This window comes from Anoplophora glabripennis, unplaced genomic scaffold (assembly GCF_000390285.2).
Source record: "Anoplophora glabripennis isolate ALB-LARVAE unplaced genomic scaffold, Agla_2.0 scaffold245, whole genome shotgun sequence".
NCBI lineage: Eukaryota > Metazoa > Arthropoda > Insecta > Coleoptera > Cerambycidae > Anoplophora > Anoplophora glabripennis.
Window position 1 is genome coordinate 569,090 of NW_019416417.1, and position 17,602 is coordinate 586,691.

The 17,602-nt window shown below is 33.3% G+C and overlaps 2 protein-coding genes across 2 annotated transcripts; one reads left to right on the plus strand and one right to left on the minus strand.

The window, feature by feature from the left end:
* Positions 1-7,362: 7,362 nt before the first annotated feature.
* On the plus strand, positions 7,363-12,454 carry LOC108905283 (WD repeat domain phosphoinositide-interacting protein 3). The gene is made up of 5 exons (XM_018708085.1): positions 7,363-7,513; positions 7,597-7,878; positions 8,018-8,358; positions 11,617-11,854; positions 11,932-12,454. Exons 1-5 carry the CDS (start codon positions 7,447-7,449, stop codon positions 12,036-12,038), a joined length of 1,035 nt encoding a protein of 344 aa, XP_018563601.1. The 5' UTR covers positions 7,363-7,446; the 3' UTR covers positions 12,039-12,454.
* Positions 12,455-14,643: 2,189 nt separating this feature from the next.
* On the minus strand, positions 14,644-15,278 carry LOC108905284 (ubiquitin-like protein 4A). The gene has a single exon (XM_018708086.1). It carries the CDS (start codon positions 15,200-15,202, stop codon positions 14,816-14,818), a length of 387 nt encoding a protein of 128 aa, XP_018563602.1. The 5' UTR covers positions 15,203-15,278; the 3' UTR covers positions 14,644-14,815.
* Positions 15,279-17,602: the final 2,324 nt, after the last annotated feature.

Sequence of the window (17,602 nt, forward strand, 5' to 3'; positions counted from 1 at the left end):
AGACGGAATATCTAGGATCTACGGATTGGGATGTGATTGTCAGGTCGTCGGCGTATAAGTATATGTTGGTGTTGGGGGGATGTGGGATGTCGGAGTTGTAAATGGTGTATAGGTGTGGGGACAGGACGGTGCCCTGGGGGACACCGGCCTCCATGGGACGGGTGGTGGAAAGGGAATCTTGGATTTGGATGCGGAATTTACGGTGGTGTAGGTAGGATTTTATGAGTTTGGTAAAGGATATGGGATATTGGTTGGTGAGCATTTTCATCAGTAGGCCCTCATGCCAAACCGTATCGAAGGCCCTTGCGACGTCCAGGAAGACAGCACCAGTGTACTGTCCCCTGTTGAAGGCCGCCGAAACCACTGATCAAACAGAATTTGCCGTTCAGTGTGCTTCTACTGCTTATTATGATGATTTATTCCACATCTCCTTTGAGTTTCGGACATTCCAGCCCCACGTTGGGCGCCATGTCGTCTTACTCCATCATTAATTCGGAAATTACTCCTAATATGGAGAGAACCGGCATTTTTACCGAGGTCTCCATGTATTTATAGCCTGCGGTGCTGGAATTCTCATCTTCTACTCGCCGGTAAAGGGGTAAACGGATTCCTCCCTCATTTCGTCAACTTTAACGGACGCCAAGGGGTGTGGACGTCGCTCTGACCGATTGTCATGATTGTCGAGACCGATTCCTAGAAATATCAGAAACGATCTAATTTTTCTTCTTGCCTTCTTCCACTCTAAAACACCCTCGGGATGACTATGTTTCCTGGAGAGTTTCAGCTGGGTTTAGCTGCATTTATGTTCTTGGTCTTTTAGGCATTGCCTTGCCTAGCACTGATTTTGAGTACCTATAAATTTGGACAGCTTCTAGGAGTTTAACCCTTACGCTCTTCGTCGCAGAACTGATGGGCAATACAAAAAAATTTTTAACAAGGTTTTGAATGATTAAAATTGCATGTGTTAATAACAAACGGATATTTGATTAATACAAAATGGCAACAATTTAAAACATAGCACACGTACTAGCCAATGTTAGTTAATGAACAATAAGGCATCAGGGTCGATGTTCAATCACAGTCCTTTATGCAAATGTCCGGTAGCGAAGTCCGCCTTAGGTTTGGAGAATTTGCCTCTCCGCGTTTTACCCATGTTTGGATTGTCGCTGACTGGAACTGATAATAATCGACTTGTGGTCTAATGTGGTATTTTGGCTTTGTTCTAACTCTGTAATATTCAGAAAACTTTTCATTTCCGAAATTCGAAACTGAGGTGAATTTCCTATTTTTACAGAGCGTCGTCAGCGGCTGCTCTGCCGACAGCGTCGACCTCCGGCAGTGTAATCTGCTACGGCTTTATAATAAGAAGTGGATCTTATTTATGGAAGGACGAAATGGGCGGTGACTATTAGACGCCTTCATTATAGCCATCTTTCTCTATCGCACGGATTTGTATAGCTTTCTTTATCACTCTCACGTAACGGCCGATGAACTATGGGGACTTTCCGACCCTGTAGTATACGCAAGCGACGCAGATTGAAATCAGAATGTATTCTGCTTCTCTTCGTAGCGTTGTTTACGGCGGTTGTCAGGGCAACGAGGCGGCCAACTTGAGATTAAACTACGACGTAGGGGAACGAGTGACGCATAAATTGAAGCAGCATCGCCCATCGTCTGCCTTTAACAGTTTATACGATACGCGTCGCCCAGTGCACGATTATAACAATTGTTAGTTAATATTTGTTTTGTAGAAATGTTTCCTATGTATAATCCAATATATATTTTATTGGAAATGCCATTTTCCAGATGAAAAATTGAGGACAAAAAGGATTTTGCGACAGACCTGTGCCTTATTCACTCGATATGGAAAAAACGGGAAGTCAAAAGACAACAAGTCTACAAGCCGAACCAATATTTCTATTTTTTATAAAATCTAAATGAAAATCCTCGCGAACGTCAGTTTTTCCGTAATATTGCAAATTCAACTAAAAATTTCCAGATTCATTTAAAGCCGTTTGACCTTGAAAATTTGAAAACTCGCCAGCGCCAGCGGCGCTTTTTTTTCTTTTTAGTCAAGCAATGCATATGCTTCACCTATTCTCAATGTCACAAGCCGCCACTGCGTTTATCTACATATCCTAGAAATACAAGAAACTCCTAAAGTATTCAAATTAGGTCATCATGCTACAGTGTACAAAGTTACAAAAATGGGGATAAGTTAACTGAAACAGTAATGCCTAGAGACAGCAAAATCACTTTATTTCTAAGAGCCCTGTATGCGCGCATCTGTTTGATTCATAATAAAAATAAATAAACTGATAAATCGTAATTGGCTCCATTAAAGTTTTGACCTACCTCACATAAAAAACTCGCATATTGAGGCTCTCGTCAAAGTATAATGAATTAGCAACCTCTAGACACCACACTCTGTATATTCAACCCAAGAAAATATATACTCTTTAAAGAAAAGGTAAACACATGTTAGATTCAGCCGAGTTCATTATCTTCGAAAATACTTTAAAAGTAGAACAAAATTTTACACTAAGTATTTTCTTTTGCCAAAAAAAAAGGTTAGGGTCGCATTCCGGAGATATTGATAACAACTTCGTTTTTTTGCTATGAAACACCCTAAGTATTATTATATTTATATATTCAGAAGCATAGAGAATTAACGATAACCTCTCCACTCATTACAATATCATAGTCTATTGGTCAAACTTTAAATATTAGAGGCAGATCTACAAAACCTACATTTCTATAATAACGAGAATTGTTCTAACAGAAAAGTCGAAAATCTAAAAATATACAAGGTGTTCTACACAATAAAAAATAATCTTTAGAATGCGAACTCAATTATTGTGTTTTTTTATGAAATAAAATCGACAAAATTAGTAAAATCAACTTCTATATTTCCAACATCTTTAAAGAGAACGAGTTACATTCGAATCAAACATAACCCTGTACAACCAAGGCTCATTGACCCAAGGAGTATATTTTAAAACGTCTGCTCTCATCTAAAAAAGGTCAATCATTAACATTCAACGACACAACAAGGCACCCTTTGATCTTCTTCCGGCCAACTTGCGATTACATGTAAGATGTACATTGCACATCTGGTATTCTTTTTCCGCCGAATAAAGTGTTTTCTTATAACGATTCATCTTTGAAGTTAAATTAGCTATCTAATAAGCCACCGGCCAACTGGTATTTCCTGGTTTATATGGATCTAACTGAATGATCTGAAGAAACATTTTCAGACAAGTGTGCGTTGGTGTCTACATACTGTGTGTCCTAATTTTGATGCATCTTCGCTGTCGTCTAGAAAAAGGGGAATTTTAGAACATTTTTTGCGTTTCATTTTCCCCGATTTTTTGATATGGCAGTCACATAAACCATTTTCTAAAGTGAAAAATTTTTAAACAATATTTTCGGGTGTTTATTAAACATTCGGCAAAAATTCAAGGGGTTATTTCCTGGACTATAGAATATTTTGTCCTATGATGATTTTTGAAAAGCCGCTTTGTTCGGATACATGGTGAGAAAAACTTTCGACAATTTTGATATTTTTGTTATTATTAATGTAGTCGAAATAAGAGTATAGTGTAATACATTGGGTTTATCGACTATATATTTTTTTAAAGAATTAAAGAAGGTAAGTGCATACATTGAAATTCGTCTCGTGATTGATCATATTGTATGTGTCGAATTTGTTTGAGACTGACTGAAGTTTGGCTGTTTGACGTGTCTTTAACAGTTAAACTTTTGTTAGTGAAGTCATCTATTCATTATCATTATACGAACGCCGAGGTGACTGATATGTACATCGAACAATTTCCTGACATTCATGTTCCTGATAGAAAAACTTTCCAAAGTATTTATCAACGTCTTCATGAAGAAGGCACATTGAAACGAAGTGGAGGACCAGGAAGGTCAATGACGTATGTACACATATGTATTGTATTCTGTCAATGACTTTTGCACACATTCCCTGGTAGCAAAATCTTGCACAAGACACTTATACAAGACTGCTGTGTACCTACTGCTGAAATCAGCATCAGGTTTACTGCAAGATTCATTGTGCAATTGTCTTGCTCAAAGCTTTCAATGGATTTGATTCAGGACACTTGAGCACAAAGGGATAAATTAAAGCGAGTAACTATTTTGCAGACTTACATTAGAATTAAATAAGACATATTGTACTTGACTTATACTAATTCTCCCCTTTGGACTCAAATACTTATGGTTAAGTCTGGTGCAAGTGTTGTAAAAATATCTTGCATAAGAAACAATATAAATTTCAGCAATAGAAACAAAACAATCTGACACAATTTGGCTATTTCAAGTAAACTTGAAACAACTTGTATTAGAATTGCACACGATTGTGCTACCAGGGTTGTTTCAAATCCCTCAACTACTGACGCTGATTCTTTTTACCGATGAAGCGAATTTCTCAAGAAATGCAATAAGGAATTTTCACAATAAACATGTGCGGACTCGGGAAAATCCAAATTAGGTACTTGAAGATCGTTTTCAACATTATTTCTCGTTGAACGTTTGGGTTGGAATTATGGGTGGCTAATTGAACCGGTATTTCTACCAGGAAAACTTACCAACGAGGTGCATTGCAATTTTTTGGAACAAATGCTACCTCAGTTTCTGGAGGATGTACCATTGGCAACAACAAATGCAATGTGGTTTATGCACAATGGTGCACCAGCGCATTTTAGTGTGGTTGTTCTGTTCGTAAATTTTTAACAGTACCTGACATACAGAGATTGCTGGATTGGTCGAGGTGGACCGCACTTTTGACCTACTCGATCCTCCTGGATTATTTCCTATGGGGGCCATCTAAAGTCATTAGTTTATATTACTCCAGTGAAAAATGTGGAAGAAATCGGATAATTGCTGGGTGTAACTCAATAAGAAACGACCCTGGTGTTCTTGAATATGTTCGGCAGTCAATAAGAAGAATGTTGGATTCTTGCATCCTAGCTGAAGATAGTCATTTTCAACAATTATTGTAGATTAAGAAACTTTACATGTAATTTTCGGTAATAATTCGGTGTTATTGTTGAAAATTTTTCTCACCCTGTATCTTCGAATCGAAAAATCATCAGAAGATGAAATATGGGATAACCCCTTAAATTTTTGCCGTATGTTTAATAAACACCTAGTATAATTTTCCCAAAAATGATAATGTTAGACATTAAATATTGTATTTATCTCTTTTTCATCCCTTTTTAAATTAAAAGCCATAATATCTTTGGATGCGTTTTCGTCCGAATTATTTTCAGGAATTGGACTAATAATTTTGTTAAATTTCGCCCATATGGACAAATTTTTGCTCTACAGAAGTCAGTTGTACATAGATACTGATTTATCAAATCAGCATATTATAATTCTTAATAATATGGATGATTATCTTTTGGAAAATCTTATCTTATCGGATTTCTGACAAGTTCAATTCGGACGAAAACGCATCTAAAGAACGGCCGGCCTAACGAAGCATAAAACTAGACGGTTTAAAACGAAGGAATACAATCATATTTTCTATACATATAGAGTTCGTTGACTTCCACAAAGAAACAACAACTTTATCAGAAGAAATTAAATCCCATGTCTAATTTGATTATATCTTTCAAATGCATAAAAAAACAACAATAAGGGATCTGGTTAAAATACGCCTATTTCTTGTTTATTTATTCAGGTCGATTTCTACAAGTCACAACTTTTCCTTTTATTGGAATTTCATGTCTCTATTTACTATCGAGGAATTCGATCTTTTTTGTGAAATAAATTATTGATACCTACTTATAATGTTTATTGTAAATATAGGTCTGCCATATAAGCATATATAAAAGAAAGTGAAGTCATAATTTCTCATAACGATTGGGTGATGAAATTTTTCACTCAATCTATAATCATTAGAGCATTCTGATGAGAAGAGATGAGAAACCATAGATTACAGAGGTTTGAGAAACTATGAATGGTGAGTAGGTACCTACAAAACTGGAAGTCCGTTTTGAATGGGACTATAAGAAGATGAAGGTGCCGAGTACACATACCTATATTTTCATCTATCGGTGACGACAAATTAAAATTACTTTATATAATAAAAATCAGTTTAAATGAAAACTTTTGTTTCTAATGACCCTAAATTTGCCAATTTCGGTTACACTAGAGACTAGACCATAGACCTAATAAACTACATGGACTAGACATAAGCTACAGGCATTTTTTTCAAATGATGTTCCCCTCCTTTCCCGACCTTATTTGTAGAGTAACATAAAAAAATGTGTAATGAAATTAATAGAAAATTGACAGGATCAAAGTTTCTTTCTAAGCTAAGCGGCCGCGCACTAGTTTTTCGAAAGTTGCGCAGCCGTTTTTGTATTCTGCGTACAATGGGCTTTTTCTCACTATTTTCAAACACAGGTGGCACAGTATCTATATAAATAGTAGATACACAAGAGTCAAATTCGGTCTGCACAATTATTTATCTAGAGCATCTAGATGTCAATACCGAACTTGGCTATTATCTACTATGACAATTTGTGCGATTTGCCTAAATAATAATATGTGACGTTACATTAAAAGAGCCTATTGCTAACTTAGAGCATATACTACTGGAGGCAGCGTCCCAACTAGAGAGAGATAGCTTATACCCTCCTATACCTCTCTCTCTCTCTTTCTAAACCTCCGCTACACTCTCGGCCACTGAGACGCTGCCTCCAGTAGTATATGCTCTAAGATTGCTCAACTCTACAAGTAAACACAAGAACAGTATACGATTATATTATAGTTAAAATAGTTCTTTTAAGTTTTAATGGATGATTTAAGAAATTAGTAACGGATGCTTTGGAAATTTCAACTTCCTGTTGTATTTAAAAAACTTTTTTGTCTTTTGATACGTAACTTTTCCATCATCTACTAAAATTAGAATGGGAATGGAGCCACCCGAAATCATTTAAAAATATATACCTACTGCCAGCTGTAATCGTAAATACTTATTTGTGATATCGGTCAAACCCGCCCCAAATTATTTTTTTTTTTTTGGTTGCTAAATGTTTTTATGTGGTCTTAACCTAATGGAAAAATTATGTGTATGCCACTGCCTAACGAATTCAAATTTATTGGAATTACCTCTAAATAGGGGTCATTCCTAACAAGCCATATCGAGATTCAATGTTACATAGTGGTAACTAAGTAATAAATCAAGGATTCGTTCTATAAATACTAAAAGCAAAATGTTTAGATAAAACAGTTTTTAGGAAATTCAGGTGCCGAAGTTGCTTTGTGATAATTGTTTTACTGAAGAAGAAGAAGAAGAGGTACAAGAAAATGTCAGTTTTCAATATCTTTGTAAGTGCTGTTTGAGGTTATGTTATTATCATTATTTTTTAATAATGTAATTCTTGTTTGAACGATTTTTACAAAGGCACTGAAATGAATTTAAGCCCTACAAATAAACATGGTAATGGATTACTATATGCAGGTTTTAACCAAGATCAAGGTAACGCTGTTAAGAATTTTATTCCATACAATCGACTCTATTGACCGGTAACGCAAATAGCAAACTGAAAAATATATTTATAGGATGTTTTGCATGTGCTACCACCTCTGGATTCAGAATATATAACTGTGATCCTTTAAAAGAGAAAGAAAGGCAAGATTTTGATAATGGGGGCCTCAGTTACGTTGAAATGCTTTTTCGCTGTAATTATCTAGCATTGGTAGGTGGTGGATCAAAACCCCTCTATCCAACGAATAAAGTCATGGTTTGGGATGATTTAAAGAAAACTACACCTATTTGTTTAGAATTCAATGCACCAGTTTTAGCTGTTAAGTTGAGGAGAGACAGAATAGTTGTAGTCTTAGGTTTGTAGATATTCTATCAGCTGTAACTAACATACACTTTAGTATATTTGATTTTTATAAGTAGGCTAACATAAACTTCTCGTAATATTATTTTTATTCCTTAAAGCTTGTCTCTTAGGATTTATTGTATCATTTTTAGAAGGGGTTATAAAAGTTTATACATTCACCCAAAGCCCTCAACAGCTCCATGTATTTGAAACAAATTCAAATCCGAAAGGTCTATGTGTACTGTGTCCAAACAGTAACAATTCAATATTAGCCTTCCCTGGTCGAAAAACAGGCCATGTTCAACTTGTAGATCTTGCAAATACAGAGAAGTCACCATTAGATATTGTGGCACATGAAGCAAATCTGTGTTGTATTTCACTGAATTTACAAGGAACAAGACTGGCCACAGCGAGTGAAAAAGGGACACTTATCAGGGTTTTTGACACTACAAGTGGACAAAAGATTGCCGAGTTAAGAAGGGGAGCTCATCAGGTAAGGTTAGAAAAAATAAAACTTGATTATTAATGTTAATGTAATATAATCGTATTGTATTGTATAACACTTTGCTTTGTTACATACGACACACCGTACAAATCAAAAATAATATAACAATTATCAACGAATTACAAAAAGAATGTACAGTAGGGTAGATGTGTATAAAAATAAGTGCTCGATTTATATAATGAAAAAGGTCTTTAATTTTGCTTATCATTTTGAAAAATGGTTATTAGATATATTTCTAATCAATATTAATGTATATTCTTAATTATTAGATAGTTTTGTAATATTTACACTTTTTCGGCAACTGTAAGTAGGTACTCTTATAAGGGTAGAGACAATTTCATAAAATTATTAAACATATACACTATATCTAAGAGAATACTATTTTACTATTTTTTAAAGTTCATACAAAACGGAATTTTGTTACATATGTACTTAATAGTAACCATTTAATTTACATATTTAAAAAAAATAATAAAACAAATAAAAACAAATAAGAATAAAAAGTAAAGACTTAGTAATCTCACAATCCTTTTATTTGTAATGTTCAAAAGACGACAAGTTTCGAGGTCTACACTTTACACCTCATCTTCAGGTCATAACAAGGCTACAAAGTTAATTTTTAATTATACTGATGTATACAATTTTTTAAAAAACTTAATCAAAGAATTAATTTTAATTTTTAATTTTGAACCTTATCTAAGAATAATTATTTAAGTTACTGTTGACAAATATTAATTTTAAACTTTTCTAAGGATAATCATTTAAGTTACTATTTTTTCCAAAACTAACTTACAATAAATTGTATTAATATCGAGTTAACAAATGAAACTATATGTGCACACTTACATATCACATTTACAAGGTCCTGTCAAAATTTGGAAAATTCATACTTAATAATATCTTCCTAACGTCTAATTTTAAAAACATAAAACATTTACTGCAGACAATATACAATACACAGTTACAAGTACAAAATTTATTTTAAAATGAAATTTCATCTGAGAGGAATGAAAGCAAAAATTTTTTATAAAATTTTTTAGAAGTTGTTTTTTAATTTAACGAAACACCATCTATTGGGTAATTAAGAGAGTACCATCTCTTAATATTAATGTCTGTATAATTACGAACAACACTACTTTTAATTTAGTTTTTCTTCTTCACATAGATATGTTCTATGTAATATTTTACTTTTTCTCTAATTACACTTGCACGCTCTTCTTTTTTTACCGACATGGAGTTCTCCTCGTTGCTGCTATTAACTATATCGTATTAAGTAGTTAATACTATAGACAACCAATACACCACTTCTAAAAGTCGCTGAAATTATATCCACAAAAAGTGTCCCCTAAGTTTCCTCAGAAAATAACATTCGACTGATAGAGACGGATGGGTTTTGGTTTGAAATGAAAAGCAATAGGTAAATCGTGATTAATTTTATTGTTTTCCATTTTCATGGGATTTGAAAAACCACCTTTTACTGCTTATACTGTGTACCATCAATGGGTCTCTATATCCAGAAGTCTCTCACTAAAAGTTTTCCGAGACACTTTTCTGTCAATTTTTTGCGCAGAATCCAGAATAAATTTCGTTCTGTTTTGCCCCAAGATTTACTTTACATCCGGAGGTAGTTTTGGTTACCTTAATTAAGCCCTTCTACAGAAGGTGAGTTACAACTAAGAGGTACTTCTTAGCTCATAGTACTTGGGTAATTGTTCTATTTTAGTGTTTTTAGAATAAGTTAGATAAGTTCCAGTATTTCATCTTTGGTTAAGTATCCACTTGTTGGTTCTCTGTTGCTCATAAGGGCATTAGCATTTCATTTTGTGGACCTTGAATCAACGTCCATCATCAGCTACTACAGTTTTCCATCAGCAATACATATACACTGGTCAACAAAACCTAGGATTGGATAGATGCTATTTTGTTTCCAAGTCCCTTGTTGTCACCTAAGAAGCAACATCTTATTTCACTCCCCGGATAACCAGATAAGCCTCATGTATTCTTTATTAATATTTTTTCTTGTTTAGATATAAATATTTCGCAATTATTCAAACCTGGTATTTCAAGATATTGTTTATCTTGAAATCGTCAATAACGCACGATCATAGTACTGTGAATATACGACGCTCTTAGCCCATGTTTCCATATATTTGTTTTAATTTGTTCTTACAGTACAACCTTTCAAAATTATTGTTTTAAACCATTTAATTTTTTTATTTTATCGCTAAACTTTATATAAATTTTTTTTATCTACTCTACTCATTTACAACTAGGTGCTTTTTTTGGGAGTTTAAATAAATAGTTTTAAAATTGTATTTACTTCTAATTTTTTTATCTCATTCACTGTAGCATTACTTTGATTTTTATCATATCTTTGTTTCACGATTTTGAATTTCGTAACTTGGCAAAATTGACAGTACTCAACACATTTCCTGTGAAGTTACATGGCGCCCAGTACAACCTACCTCAATGATACCAGAAAGTTATTACAATCCATGACCCTAATGCTCTCTGATGAAAAGCTGCCATACCTACGCTAGTCTCGGATCCCAGATGATAATTCTTTTTTTTTGTCTAAAAGGACCCTGCAGCCTAGACAGCTGAGTGATTCCCCAGTCTGTCGCGCGCAGGCCGCCCTCTTTAATCGAGTAGAACACAAATGTGATGACCGGCAACTAATAGACCATGAAGAAAACCTTTAAACTTGGCTAAAACTATAAATTAGAACAAGTCAAGTGAGATCTTAGAAGGAAGATATATTTAACAAGAAGAGTGGTTTAGCTTGACTGACATCTGCTACTAACCAACGGTATCTTTTACTACCCCTGGTATAAGGCGCCCGGATACCACGCACCCCTTGCACCCCCGGGTTGACGCGGCCCTGCACACTTATATCCTTGTATTTAAAAATTATGAAATGACCTTTAGTTAAAATTGTCGTAAAGACATAAAAGTTAGGGATTTATTAAAACAACGAATATAGTCCTACTTGCATGAAAACATGACATAAAATAAAAAAGCCTTCGTTAATTTTCAGATAAATTCCTTAAAAGCTATCTTAGTAACAGCAAAAAGAATAGTGACTAACATCACATATACATCTTTGTTAATGTCAACTTTTGAACTTACGGTTAAATCCTAATATTTTGATGTCCCAAATTCACAATTATTCTGTTTTATTAATTCTAAAACACGTTGTATTCAGACCTTTAATTATTTAACAGAAATTTTTACTTTTTTTTGTAGGCAACAATTTATTGTATCAATTTCAATCACAATTCGACATCTCTTTGTGTGGCCTCAGACCATGGAACGGTGCACATCTTTGCACTAGACGATCCCAAGTTAAATAAACAGTCAACTTTAGCCAATGCAACGTTTTTGCCTAAATATTTCTCATCGACATGGTCATTTTGTAAGTTCACTGTTCCTAACGGCCCTCCATGTATCTGCGCATTCGGGGCAGATAATAATTCAGTTATTGGTAAGTAGGATAAATGTTTTATTTTTATCTTGTCATAACACTGTTGACATGAAATTAATTATGATTTTTTTTTCCAGTCATCTGCGCAGATGGTTGTTACTACAAATTCGTTTTTAATATAAAAGGTGAATGTGTCAGAGAACAATGTGCCCAATTTTTAGAAATGACAGATGATAATTTGTAAGTCGATCATCGGAGCAAAGCAGAACAATTGTCATCAACGGCTATTATTTCCTGCAAAATAATTGGTGATTTTTTTAAACGCTATTCAATATTTTTCTAAGATGTTGATTTATATTTAAGATGTAACTACTATTACGTTTGTCTTTATCATAGTGTTACAGATTCTTTTAACATCAAATCTCTTTTGTCTGTTATATTTAGTATGTAAATCATTGAGAATTAGATATCTTTTATCTTTTGTAGTCTGATTTAATGTACATAGATTTATTTAAATGTATTGTTGATAGAAATTTATAAATGAAAATGACAATTTTTGCAGTATTTATAATTTTGTGATTCAAAATTGCCCATGTTGCTCACATGTTCTGTTATTTATAGTTCCATATTTTATTTTTTGACTGATTTATATATTAAAAACGTGAATTTATATTAACACAGAAATATTAAATAATAATTGATTTAATAGTCGTTTATCGTTTATTCATTGCTCTTTCGTATCACATAATAATAATTGTTGGATTAAGAAAATCAGGCGTTTGAAGATTTCTATCACTTTTTAAACTTATCACATCCCAATCAAAATATATTGAAATAACCGTCGTGATATTCGTGTTGAGCGACCTCAAAAACACCGGGGTAACGAGTTTTGGCTAAGTTTATAACGAATTTCCACAAAACTCCAGGAGACGACATGGAAACCGGCTACCCTGGGCACTAGGTACCTCAGGAGACCTTTGCCGTTGTAATATTCGTGTTCAGCGACCCCAAAAACCCCCGAGTAGCAAAATTGAACTAATCTCCGTCAATATTTTCCAAGTTATAAATTTTTCATAACTTTTCGAGATGCAATTTTAAAGATTCATTTTTCTTATGGCCGATGCAATTTTCATTTCTCATGGATCCTTTATTTGTGGCATTTTTTATTACTTTTTTTATATAATTGGATATTTTTGCCACACTGAAAAATAAATATATAATCTCTTGTTCCAAATGGATTAGTCAAGAGTTGTCTTCTTAACTTAATTTTACCTAACTTGAAGAAAACTGTAAAATTATTCACGATTTCACCAACCAACAAATACAATTTCTTTCACTTTCAAAATGTTATAAAAAATTAACAATTATCTACTTTTCTCAATGTGAGATACTTAAGGTAGGGCCATTATAAGCTAGATTATGTTGATTGTATAGCATGGGTACTAAAATTTAGCAGATGATGGTTGTAGGGCTGTCAGGTTTCCAACACTAAAAAGCGGGACATTTGAGTCAGCACGAAGGGAAGTTAAATTAAAGGCTTAATGTACGAAGTATATTGCTTTATTGTTTAACATTGTACATACTTACCAAATTATTGCAAATATTTTTCATTAGATTTCACCAGTTGCAAAATTTTTTTTCCTGTCTCAGTTTTCAGATAATTGAAAAATTCATTGCAAGTCATTTTAAAATTCAACTTAACCATTAGTTCGGCTTCTACGGTTTTCATTAACAGGCAGTTTCTCTCCTTTCTCCACACTTTATTCATAAAGCTAAATACACGTTAGAATGAGACAAGGAGAAAACAAAATTGCAAATCTTGTCCAGGTTTGGGCATATATTATTTGTAAAGAAATACACCCATTTTTGGTCATAACAAACTGATTTAAATTAAATTATTTTTAAATAGTGGTATCGGGTTCAGCCAAGAAAGATTTTAATTTTGAATATTCCTCAAACAATAAATCCTGATTTATTGCAATTTCAAAATTCTCGGCAACTTCTACAATTTTGTCAAAATTAATATAATTTTAATCTAGTGTGATCATAGTTAAACCACTTATTTAAATAATCAATCATAGTTTCCAAAACTGGATCTGCTTCGTTTACAAATATAATGAAATCTACTTACTGATGTGGTGGTAAGTGGTGACGCAAATTGTCTCCATGTGGCGTGGAAATTAAAAATTAAATAAACTAGCAAAGACCTAATTCCCCTCTTGCCAGTGCAAATTCCAGCAGTACGCTCTGTATAAATACGTCTTTATGCGACATAACTGAAAGTCAGGATTTTTTCGTCCTGATTAAGAGCGAGGCGGGACGCGGGACAAATCAAATAAAATCGGGACAATCCCGCCTAAATTGGGAGACCTGACAGCCCTAGATGGTTGGGCAGAACCAAATTAGAAAATCAGTCCCTTGCCTGAGCCCACTGGCACAAAGGGTCATTTATTTAAAATATCTTTATTTCCTTTCAGTACCGCAAATATACTAAAAAAAAAATGTGGAAGTATATTGTTACAAAATTTACTTGAATATTAGGTATCCAAATTCTAAAAAATATTTAATTTAAAAAGAAAAAATATATAAATTCCTCCTTTTTTCATTAAATATTAAATTATTTTTGGTACAATGCATTGCTTTTAAAAGTGTGATAATAACAATAGTTTTTTAATGCTATCGCATAATATTGTAGACCAATGAATCATAATTAAGTGGAATTTTATGACGGTAACGACATGCGTTAGATGCATCAAGTGCAAATTAGTCTTATAGTGTTATATGTTATATTAATACCTATTGCGTAAAAGGAAAACTATATCTTTTATATTAATATTTATGCTCCAATAAACGGTAAAACTTATTTATTATTATCTACTGTAATGCTAATTATACATTTTGAATATACAAAAATTGTCCATTAAAAAGATATTTTGCTAGAATTAATGTTTAAAATACAGTTATATTACAAAACAAAGCCTATTATCCGCAACAAATATAAAAATATAAAATTTATATTGCTTATTCGCCCAATTCTGATTTTGCTATTCGTTCCAAGTCATCCAAACTTAAAGTATCAACTTTTGATTGGAAGTTCCTCATAAATTCGTCTACAATTAATTTGCACTGATCCTCGGAGTAGTACTTTCGTAGAAACCTATTTAGCACTGTGTTTAATGATTCTGGCTTTTTAATAGCAACATACAACTTAGTGCCATCCTTAATTTTCGGATAATCTTCTACCAATTTATCGTCTTGTAATGTTTTACCAAATAAGACTAAAGTTTGTTGTGGAGCTGGAATATTAATATCCTTTTCTACGAGCTTCTTAACCTCCAGAATTGACGTTTTTTCTGTAATTTCAATTAAACTACTTCCACCTTTTAAACTTTTCACTGTTATTTTCATTTTAGAAAACTTAAAACTATTTTATTTTTATTGATGATTTATTTGCTACTTGACACTTGACAGAATTTGACATTAAAAATTTCAAGGAAAGTGAGAGATCACGGCTGTTATAGAAATAGATATGAAACGTATTACCAGCGTACAAATATTTGTACGCTGGTATTACCGACTAAAATGATTAGCGCAAAGTTAGTTTAGTACTACTAGTTAGCGCTGTTAATATATTTGACAGAACTATATTCAGTTATAATATCACAAGAGCATAGAAAATATTCGATTATACTTCCGAGTAACGAGACGTATTCTGCGAAACACCACGACAGCGTAGCTGGAGACGCTAGAGTGGTGTTTTAAGGATATACCACAGCCAATAAGCTGTGGATATACGTCGAGTGAGGCGGGTAGTATAATCGAATATTTTCGTTTGTTCGAGTGGTATTCGATACGATTATATAATTCAGAGCTTGAACCGAAGCATTCCATTTTTTTTTTTTCGTTCATTGACAAATGTTAAAACTATCGTTACCATGACATAGTTCACATTGTTGGAGGAGGCGAAACACCAAAACGGTTAAACCACGTCGTCAAGAGTATAATCGCTTATCAATACATAGTAACTACGTAAAATTTGTAATTGCCATTGGCTAAATTTCTAATGAATTATATAATCGTAAATTATGCAATTCAGGGGATGTATTCTGTAACACTCTTACAGTGCTATAACTTTATAGCCACAAAAAATATCGCAAGATAAAGCACAACTTTTACAGAAACATCTTTTAATTTTAAGTAAATCTGATTAGTACTTTTTGCTATTTTATTAATGAGTTATTAAAAAAAATTGTAGAAGTTGCGAGATATCGCTTGCAGTCGCTACAAGTACCTATACCATCTTACAGAATACCACCGCAGGAATCATCGCTGTAACAATCCACTAGGATTATGTAATTATAACTATACGGAGATGCAAATAAACTGCTGCAACACACTTCACTGAATTTACGATCAACTTCAAAGTTTTCATAAGTAGCCTCGGAACAGACTATGATTCGAGAAGAGTTTCGTATTGGTATAGGATAAGAGTAGGTACGTCTATAATAAACCACAACCATAAATGGACATAAATATACAGACATAGTACAGCATCAAGAAAAACAATAAAAATATTTAGTAGAACTAGAAAATGCCAAGATTAAACAAAAGAAGAGAAAGTACACTAATGATGTCAGCGATAACATATCAACAAGTTCTCACCTGCGTATGAGGTTATTCTTCCCGAACATGTGCAGTAGGAATAACACGGCTAATGTTAAATTTTTACTTTATTTTAGGAATATTCTTTTATATCGTTTTTTGTAAGTTTTAAGTACATTAGTGTAAATATATATTTTACGAAACACGTGTTTGTTGTTCTTAAATACTTCTAAATTCTTGTAAAAATAAATTAATTTGAAGTTATTTATTTTTATATAGTATCTATGTAAATAGTACACAAGAATCAGATTCGGTTTGCACAATTTCAACTATGGCAATTTGTTGCGGGTTGCCTAAATATGTGACGTCACAACTGAAAGAGTCTAATATTCTTTACAGAATGAACGAATTACCAAGAACCACTATTAGCTTTGTTCTTAGAGCAATCAGAACAATTTCTAACAGACAGACGTATGCGCATTTCGATATAAATGCTTTAAGGCTCAAAATTCATCGTTTCGCATCAAATGAGATCGCGTTTGATGTTGAAAATTTTTCTTTTGTACTAGGAATAGGGTTATTAGTTCCTATTTAAAATAACAAGGTTCGGGTTTAGTGAGTGAATGAATATAGGCCCGCGGTTCCCTACCCACATGCAAGTCGAATCAAATACCAAATCCGTGCGTGTATCAATGGAACCGGAAAATGTAGATCTATGGTGCAATATTAACATAATGTATTTTGATTTCTATTTATCAGTTACTAGAACCCGTTCTAAAACATGCCATATTTTACATAGACGCCTTTAGTTTACTATATAGTCTGTTTTGAAATGAAAAAGAGTAATAAAAGCTTATTATGTATACAAATCGTAAATAAATGTAGTACTGGTGCTGATATTCAATATTTTTATGTTATGTATTATCGGTATAGATGAGGTGTACTTTTAAAAAAACTTTGAGTGACCGGGTTGTACTAAACTGTAGCAGGTAGCTAAAATTTAATCCCCGACAATCCGTCTTTGTCTATGCCGCTTCAATTTCTCGGTCCATTTCTCTTATAAGTAAACAATATAAGAACAGCATTTCAAAACATGAGGCTACTTTAAGCATCATAACCGGGTTAAGAGGGTTTTTAGTAATTCAAATAAAATTATTCAAGCATGGTCGGTGTAGACCGGCAGGGGAGCCTCTTCCGGCGCTCTTC